This window comes from Squalius cephalus (assembly GCF_949319135.1).
Source record: "Squalius cephalus genome assembly, chromosome: 9".
In the NCBI taxonomy this organism is placed as follows: Eukaryota; Metazoa; Chordata; class Actinopteri; order Cypriniformes; family Leuciscidae; genus Squalius; species Squalius cephalus.
In genome coordinates, this window is record NC_137130.1 from 35512606 (window position 1) to 35522572 (window position 9967).

At 38.4% G+C, this 9967-nt stretch overlaps 1 protein-coding gene across 1 annotated transcript in view; it reads right to left on the reverse strand.

Annotated features, from left to right (window-relative positions):
• The window catches only part of atf2 (activating transcription factor 2), a 34414-nt gene extending 24681 nt beyond the window's left edge, over positions 1-9733 (reverse strand). Inside the window, exons 1-7 of the mRNA XM_079880281.1 lie at positions 9668-9733; positions 7912-7981; positions 6864-6960; positions 6658-6776; positions 5877-6002; positions 2364-2530; positions 1374-1488 (exon numbers count right to left, since the gene is read on the reverse strand). Coding sequence (XP_079736407.1) covers positions 1374-1488; positions 2364-2530; positions 5877-6002; positions 6658-6776; positions 6864-6960; positions 7912-7959 — 672 coding nt within the window. The 5' untranslated portion in view covers positions 7960-7981; positions 9668-9733. The remainder of the gene's footprint in view (positions 1-1373; positions 1489-2363; positions 2531-5876; positions 6003-6657; positions 6777-6863; positions 6961-7911; positions 7982-9667) is intronic.
• Positions 9734-9967: the final 234 nt, after the last annotated feature.

Below are 9967 nucleotides of genomic sequence, written 5' to 3' on the forward strand. Positions count from 1 at the left end.
TGTCTAAAACACCTTTGTTTAGACATTCAAAGGCAGCATTAAGTGTGTCCTTCACAGACAAGGCAATCCCAGAATCCATTCTAGTTCTTTCCCTGAAGTCCACTTAAATTGTTCAAGGTTTCATTTTAAAAAGAAACCTCAACAAGAAACTTCAACAATGTTTTTTAAAGGGATAGTTTCACCCAAAAATGAAAAGCCCGTAAGACTTTCATTCATCTTCAGAACACAAATGAAGAACTTTTTATTTCTGTTCCTCCATTGACAGCGTGAGAGTAACCAATGAGGTTCATTCTCGTGTTACGCATCACGTTTGATTTTCTGCAATAACCAATGAGGTTTATTCTCGTGTTACGCATCACGTTTGATTTTCTGCAATAACCAATGAGGTTCGTTCTCGTGTTACGCATCACGTTTGAGCTTCTGCAAGAACCAATGAGGTTCGTTCTCGTGTTACGCATCACGTTTGAGCTTCTGCGAGAGGTTTGTTCTTGCGCGTCAAGCAGGTTCGGTTGAGCTTCTGTTTATGTTCGCTGATCAATGTTTATATGTGAATAAAAGTCTAAATTAAATCTGTTCATCATATGTGACCCTGGATCACAAAACCAGTCATAAATCGCACGGGTATATTTGTGGCAATAGCAAACAGTACATTGTTTGGGTCAAAATTCTCGAAATTTTTATTTTATGCCAAAAATCAATAGGATATTAAGTAAAGATCATGTTCCATGAAGATATTTTGTAAATTTCCTACCATAAATGATTTTTGTGAGTGGATGCAGCAAAAGCGCAAACATAAATGGACAACTTTAAAGGCAATTTTCTCAATATTTTGATTTTTTTACACCAGATTTTCAAATAGTTGACCAAATATTGTCCTATCCTAACAAACCATACATCAATGAAAAGCTTATTTATTCAATTTAAAACAAAAATTCCCCTTTTGACTGGTTTTATGGTCCAGGGTCACATAAAAAGCAAGCATGCCTCCTCAGAAAACTTAGGCTAAATTGCTCGATTCATATGGATTATGAATCTTTATGAACTTTTTGAAGCGTCAAAGTGTCACTTGCGTAGCCTGTCAATGCAGAGACAGAAATCTCTCAGATTTCATTAAAAAGATCTTTATTTGTGTTCCTAAGATGAACGAAAGTCTTACAGGTTTGAGGGTGAGTAAATGACCAAATTTTCATTTTTTGGGTGAACTTTCCCTTTAATTAGCCGTTTCAGGTGTGTTTGATCAGGGCTGGAGCTGAACAACGCAGGATGGTAGTTCGCCATCATCAGGAAAATTATTGTACAGGAGCTTTTTAAGCACACCCAAGACAGAGGAGTGTGTGTGTGTGTGTGTGTGTGTGTGTGTGTGGGACACTCACAGGAATGGCAGTGGGTATGTGTACGCTGGAGCTGGCGATGGTGGCTGGAATAGCGACGGGCATCGTCTGACCGTTCGGCAGCTGCAGGAGAACCGGAAACGTGCCGGTCACCGGACTGAAGACAGAGACAGAGAGAGAGATGGGGGGAAAAGAAACTAAATTCATTTCAAACATAAAATTAACATTACTGTACTATATAATATAAATATACAAATAAATAAGCTACAAACACAAGCTACACAGCATCATGCTTTAAAGTCAACATGAAACAGCATTTGCATGGTATTTTACTGTACGTAATGTGACATTTTCCTGAGTGAAACAGGATATTCAATGAGGATAAATGGGGCAGGATTTTAGATTAGATGGTTTCTTATCAGATTTGAGTCAATCATATTCACAACATTTATCGTTATTTGCTATTGTTGGCGTCATTTTTTATATTTGAATATTAGCTAGCATTAAATTACTGCTATAAGTTACATAAAATAGCTATTTGGCTTTTGTTTCAAATTAAAAACATTATTATTGAGTGACTTCAGGGTAAAAGGAAAGCTCAGGCGTGGAGCAAGCTATTACATTTTAATCAAATATTACAAAGGCAAACATTATTGTTTCCCTTTGTGGCGAATCATGCACAAAAGTGTATTAAAAAGCAGTAGTATGTAAAAGCATGAATTAAAAAGCAATAGTTCTGTGTTCATGTTGACTTTAAGTGAAGTATTAAACACATAAAAAACAACAGCATGAATTTTCTCTTCAATTGGTGTGTGAAACAAAACAAAAGGCTCAAATAAAACCGGTCTAATGGTCGAGAACATATCAAATCTAGGTGAGGTGAAAGTATAAAGGCACATGGATCACAAGCAAATGAAACGAAATCATAAATTCTCCAAGTTAATGAGTGACCAAAATGAGGCGTAAAAGGAGAAAATGATGTCAAACTAGGAGAGAAGCAGAATAAATACGTAACGTTTAGAAGTTACTTACACTATGGATCTACTAGAGGATGGGACCTGGGTTATAACAGAGCTAGATGTTGGAGATGGGAGAGCTTGCTGAATAACAACACCAGCCTCAGAGCTGGCCAGAAGCACATTTGGGACTTGGAGGGAGGCAGGACGGACTATAGTGGAGATCGGCTGCAAAGAAACCTCCTGGAAACACCACACGAGAGCCAAGCTGACACACACAACTACACTTCTGAGTCTGTCCATCACTGCTCTGAGCTAGTGGCCTTTACACCACATACATGATTCATCTATGAATTAAGAAGAGACCACAATTTGTAGTGTCTTAGAGTTGTTGAATGACAGAGACAGCTGGATGAGTCAAGACAAAATGACTGTACTGACATATACACTACCGTTCAATGGTTTGGGGGTCTGTATGATTTTTTTTAATGCTTAAAACTGTAATATTACAGTAAAATTACTGTAATATTGCAAAATATTGTTACAATTTAAAATAACTGTTTTCTATTATAATATATGTTCAAATGTAATGTATTCCTGTGATCAAAGCTGAATTTTCAGCATCATTACTCCAGTCTTCAGTGTCACATGATCCTTCAGAAATCATTCTGATTTGATGCTCAAGAAACATTTCAATGTTGTGCTGCTTAATATTTTTGTGGAAACTGTGATAAAAATGTTCAGGATTATTTGATGAACAGAAAGACACTGCATTTATTTGAAATACGAGTTTATGTATCATTATAAATGTCTTTTACTGTCCCTTTTGATCAACTGCATCTGTGAAGCTTCAGATATTCGGCAAGAATGTACATTTCCTGAAGAAAATGTGAGTGGTGCTTGCAGTGGCAAAACTCGGCACTCGGTTGCTAGGGTGTGGTTACACCGTTACCATGGCGATATTTACAGACTGATTTCCCAACCGAAACAAACGAGCCCACCTCCATGTCTACATGATGCTCTGGTGCTGAGATAAAGCTTATTCATGTGTTTGTACGGTTGCTAGGGTAGTCTATATGGTTGCTAGGGTTTGCTTATACAGTGTATGGGTTGATATTTAAAGACTGTTTGCCAGTCTGAGTCAAAAAAGCCCAACTCTGTGTTTCTACAATGTTGTGGTGCTGAGATTTAGCTTGTTAATATTGTTTACTGGTTGCTAGGGTCCTGTAACTGGTTGCTACGGCATGACTATGAAGTTGTTATGTCACTACTTATTGGCTACTTGAAAGGCCGAGTCAAAAGAGCCCAACCCCGAGTCTCTCTGACCTTCTGATCCAAAGATATGATCTTACGAATTATGTGCCAATGTTAAGTCTATGGAACTTTTTTCGGCCGATTTATCCCAGGATAAAAGGCAAGGATGTTTATTTATTTATTTTTTGTTCTTACAAAAAATAAAACCGTACTGACCCCAAACTTTTAAATGACAGTGTAACAAGAAAAAGGTTGCACTTTATTTTATGTTGTCCGTGTTACAGTGCAATTATACATTTAAATACTGAGTAATAATAATTAACTACATGTAATTACTATAGAGTTAAGTTGCATGTAATTATGCATAATTTATAGTGATTAGTACAGTAACTATATGTAATGTGTAACAAGGACACTAAAATAAAGTGTTACCGTAATAAGTATTGAGAAAGTGATATTCTCTGCATAGAGTTCACATTAGAGCTGAAGGTGAATACAGATCACAGAGTTCTGTAGTGAATGATTATTATTATAGATGTTATAAGTCAGAATCAGCATATTGGCTGAATTAGGAAGGAAGGAAGTCTCATCTTTCTCACACACTCTGTCCAACTAAGAGATTTTTACATAGATGGTTCACCACTGATTGTTCTGTATCTCTATGAAGAAATGTATTTCATCTAAAAGCAAGGAGCTCCAGGACGAGCTAGCAGAAGCAGACAGCTTTCACGGGTGGACTGAGGGGAGACGGCCACATGGATCTGGACTGCTAACACAAAGGCTGTAGGTTCAAACACAGGGAGGGGAGACCCAGCGACCAACAATTACTGACAACACAATTCTGCACAGTAAGAGCCTAGGGTCGTCCAGGGTGGACCTTCCTTGCAATTAGTTGCTTTGCATTGAAAAAAAGCTACTAAATGACGAGCACTAATGCCTGGTTCAACTTCAGATTACACGAGCCTGATTTCGGCACAATCCGTTTGCCGTAGGGTGTCGTGGGGATTCGTAAACGACAACGGGCGTCGGGATGTAAGATTCGATCGTTTCATCTCGTATAGTGTGTGTCATAGTGGGCGACAACCGACTAGCGTCTGCGATGCTTCACAACATCACGATTAAAAGACTAGCATGTTTCATTTTTTTTCCACGTCGAGTTCAGTCAAGAGCGAGTGAGTGTGTGTGTGTGTGTGCGCGAGTGAGTGCTTGTGTATGTATGTGTGCGAGTGAGTGTGTGTGTGTATGCAAGTGAGCATAAGTGAGTGAGAGTGTGTGAGTGAGAGTGTGTGAGTGAGAGTGTGAGCAAGTGCGTATGTGTTTATGTATGTGTGCAAGTGAGTGAGTGTGCGTGTGTGCAAGTGAGTGTGTGAGTGAGTGCGTGCGTGTGTATGTATGTGTGCAAGTGAGTGAGTGTGCGTGTGTGCAAGTGAGTGTGTGAGTGAGTGAGTGCGTGTGTATGTATGTGTGCAAGTGAGTGTGTGAGTGAGTAAGTGAGAAAGAGTGAGTGTGCATGTGTGTGAGAGTGAGAGTGTGAGTGAGTGAGTGAGTGAGTGAGTGAGTGTGTGTGTGTGTGTGTGTGTAAGTGAGCAAGAGTGAGTGTGTGTGTGAGTGAGAGTGTGAGCAAGTGCGTATGTGTGTATGTATGTGTGCAAGTGAGTGAGTGTGCGTGTGTGCAAGTGAGTGTGTGAGTGAGTGAGTGAGTGAGTGAGTGAGTGAGTGAGAGAGTTAGTGAATGTATGTGTGCAAGTGAGTGTGTGAGTGTGAGTAAGTGAGAAATAGTGAGTGTGCGTGTGTGTGAGAGTGAGAGTGTGAGTGAGTTTGAATGAGTGAGTGCGTGTATGTATGTGTGCAAGTGAGTGTGTGTGTGTGTGTGTGTGTGTGTGTGAGAGAGAGCGAGTGAGTTTGAGTGAGTGAGTGAGTGAGTGAGTGAGTGTGTGTGTGTGAGTAAGTGAGCAAGAGTGAGTGTGCGTGTGTGTGTGAGAGTGTGAACGAGATTTGAGGAGTCAAAATCACGTAATCTGACACAGTGACTATCATAACAGACAAAAGAATTGGGTAACACTTTATTTTACAGTGTCCTTGTTACATATGTTACATGTACTTACCATAGTAATAACAGTAAATTATGCATAATTACATGCAACTAACCCTCAACTAAACCCTAATCCTACAGTAAGTACATGCAGTTGCTTAATATTACTCAGTACTTAAATATATAATTACACTGTAACACTGACACCTTAAAATAAAGCGTAACCAGAAATCATGTAATCTGAACCCGGCACAAGTAAGACTGAGCTAAACCAGTGCTGATGTATTTCTCCCCATGTCTCACCTTGTCGTCGGTGGTGGTGGACTCGGGGTGGGGGAGGGGACTGTCCCGCTGGGACTCGATGGGTGTGTGCTCCTCTATCTTGTTTCGAACAACAGGAGTCGCAAGCGGAGACAAGTCCAGAGGCAACTGCAATAACCACACATACAACAATACACCATGAGACCTTAAATGGATGTTGAAATGTTTGATTAAATTAGTTTCATAAGTTACATTTTGATGGAAGATTATAAATTATGAATCATGCACAAAAAGACACATCTTTAAGACTTTTGCCTATGAAACACACTTGCACCTACACTACCGTTCAAAAGTTTGGGGTCAGTAATGTATATATTTGTAATACTTTTATTCAGCAAGGACACATTAATATGATCAAAAGTGACAGTAAAGACATCTATAATGTTACACAAGATTTCTATTTCAAATAAATGTTCTGTTGAACTTTCTATTCATGCTGAAAATAAAGTGTGTCAAGGTTTCCCACAAATTATGAAGCAGCACAACAGTTTTCAACATTGATAATACTGAGAAATGCTTTTTATCAGCATATTTGAAATAATAATAATGATAAGTAATGATGCTGTAATTTCAGCTTTGATCACAGGGATAAATTACATTTTAAAGTATATTCAACAGTTATTTCAAAATGTAATGTTGCACTATTTCTGTTTTTACTGCATTTTTGATCAAACAAATGCAGCCTTTGTGAGCATAAAATACTTAATTCATAGTGTATTTGCAAAATGATCACATGACTTGCAGAATAAACTGGCATCTTTACCTTCTTGACGTCATCCTCGGTGGCCTTCTTGAAGTCGTGCTCAAACGGGCTGGTGAGCTCGTTGAACAGCCCGACCTCCTCGCAGTTCTTCAGGAAGCGGGTCGGCGTCGGCGTCTGGTCTGCAACGGCAGCCAATAAACCCACAAACCCATGAGCAACTACAGTTTGAGTTTGGTTTCTCTTATTGAGACGGTCAGGTGACTCACCAGCGATGATGACGCTCTCATTGCGAGCCGGACCGAATCTCAGGGTCATCTCATGTTTGTGTTTGTGCACCGCCAGGTGGTCTTCATTTGTGAATCGCTGTTGCAGGCAGACAGTAAGAAAGCATGTGACTTAAAGGGATAGTTCACTTTGAAATTAAATTTTGGTATGTTTTAGCTTACCTCAAGGGCATCCAAGATGTAGGGGTCTTTGTTTCCGCAGTAGTTTCAATTTTTATATTTTTAGGTCAAACCGTTCTTGTCTGACAGTCATATAATGCAGGTCTGTGGTCACTATCTCAAAGAGCATGCACAGAGTTCAAATTAAAACAATTCCCCATCGTCCAAATTAAACAATTCCCCATCGCAAGTACACATTGATGGCCTAAGACACGAAACGAGCGGTTTGTGTGAGAAAACGAACAGTATTTATATCGGTTTTACCTCTTATAACACAACCACGTCCAAGTGATCTGAGGGCGCGGGCGCTTCCTGCTGTGTGACGTGTGCGCAGACTGGTGCATAGATATATACACTAGATGTCGCCTTGGCTACGGCAGTTCATTGGAACGAATGTCTTTAATGCGACCTCTAGTGTATATATCTATGCACCAGTCTGCGCACACGTCACACAGCAGGATGCGCGAGCGCCCTCAGATCACTTGGACGTGGTTGTGTTATAAGAGTTAAAAAACGATATAAATACTGTTCGTTTTCTCACACAAACCGCTCGTTTCGTGTCTTAGGCCATCAATGTGTACTTACGATGGGGAATTGTTTAATTTGGACGATGGGGAATTGTTTTAATTTGGACTCTGTGCATGCTCTTTGAGATAGTGACCATAGACCTGCATGATATGACTGACAGACAAGAACGGTTTGACCTAAAAATATCAAAATTGAAACTACTGCGGAAAAAAAGACACCTACATCTTGGATGCCCTTGAGGTAAGCTAAAACATACCAAAATTTTATTTCAGAGTGAACTATCCCTTTAACTGCAGTGTTTATTTAAGTGTGTGTTAGTGTTTTTAAGTCAGTGATCACATGCCTGTCCGCAGCCAGGAGCAGTGCAGAGGAACGGTTTATCATCACTCATATTCACAGCTTCAGTCTGCCACCTGATCACATGGGGGAAATCACATCAAACACGCAACTTTTCATTAGTCAACAACGTAATGATTTAAAGCCACTCCTAAGAACAGAAACACATGACTTGTACAGTACTGGTCAAAAGTTTAGAAACATTGTTATTTTTAATGTTTCTGACTAAGTCTCTTATGCTCACCAAGGCTGCATTTATTTGATGGAAAAAAAAAAAAAAAAGTTATATTGTGAAATATCGTTACAATTTAAATTAATGGTTTCCTATGTGAATATATAATAAAGTGTAATTTATTTCTGTGACCAAAGCTGAATGTTCAGCATCATTACTCCAGTCTTCAGTGTCACATGATCCTTCAGAAATCATTCTGATATGATGATTTATTATTATTAATGTTTAAAACAGTTGTGCTGCTTAATATTTGTATGACCTGTTATACCCTTTTCAGAATTATTTGATAAATAAAAAGTTTTTAAAAAAGAACAGCATTTATTTAAAATAGAAATCTTTACAATATACACTCCTGTTCAAAAGTAAAATTATTATTAGTATAATTCATCATATCATATAATTTTAATTAGTATAATTTTTGTTGAAAGAAATTAATACTTTAATTGAGCAAGGATGTGTCAAACTGATATAAAGGTGATGATAGTAAAGATTTATTTTGTTAGAAAAGATTTATATATATGTTTACTTTTTATTCATCAATGAATCCTGAAAAAAAGTATCACAGGTTATAAAAAATATTAAGCAGCACAACTGTTTCCAACATTGATGATAAATCATCATATGATAGATAAATAAATCATATAGAATGATTTCTGAAGGATCATGTGACACTGAAATGATGCTAAAAAGTCAGCTTTAATCATAGGAATAAATTACATTTTACTATATATTTACAAAGAAAAGCATTATTTTAAATTGTAATCATAGTTCACAATATTAATGTATTTTACATCAAATAAATGCAGGCTTTATGAGCATAAGACTTCTTTCCAAACTTTTGACCGGTCCGGCACTGTTTATCATTCAGCATTAATCTATAATCATGAGCAACAATGAGTATTAATGAGCACTGCTGTTACTGAATTGGTGTTGCTTCAGACCGAGCTGTCACAGCAGATTTGACAGGACACAGATGAGGATTAAAAGTAGAATGACAGGCATCATTGCATCCCTATCTATGTAATTTAATATAACTCAAATACTTGACAATGGTGTTTGTTAAACCCCTCACTCACTCACATGCAGAAGTGAATGTGCTCTAATGTGATGTTCAGTCTGATATCAACACAACCTATTGTCACATTCTGCTTTACGTCCTTCTGAATATCACTGCATTTCTATACTATCACATCGCTAAAGTTAAAGCGCCAGTGTCTTCAACCACAAACCTGCAATAGTTTAGTGTATTTCCAGCGACGCCGGGGCTGTATCAACACTAAACAGATTGTTTACATCAGTCTCAGCAAGCTAATCAACTCTCAGCCTCATCTCTCATTCATTTCAATGGGACCTCAGCTAGCTGTTAGCATGCGTCGCCATATTAACAACAAAGAAACACCGACAAGCTCTGAACATGTCATAAAGCTGCGTTTTTATTGTGTTACATATCCAGACTATTCTACTAGCCAACCGAAAGCTATTTTAAAGGCGTGTCTGTTTATAAATAGTGTGCATTGACGCGCTTACTCACCCGCAGGCTGAACCCTGAAGAGCCAAAGCCCACTTATTCCAACTCTCGCGAGAATTAGGACCTCCATTAAAGACAAAACACATGTGCTAAACTCTCGCGAGACGTAGGTACTCATGCTCGCTCCACAGCCAAGCCCTTTAAACTCTTATCTCGCGATAAATGTGTGCTCTGCTGACCCCTTCAGAGCTAAAGTGATGAGCTCTCCTTTGGTGTATCGTTTTTTTTAATTTATTTATTATTTAAACACGTTCTAACACCTGATTTTGTAAATGTAATGCAAAGCAAAATATGCATAACCAA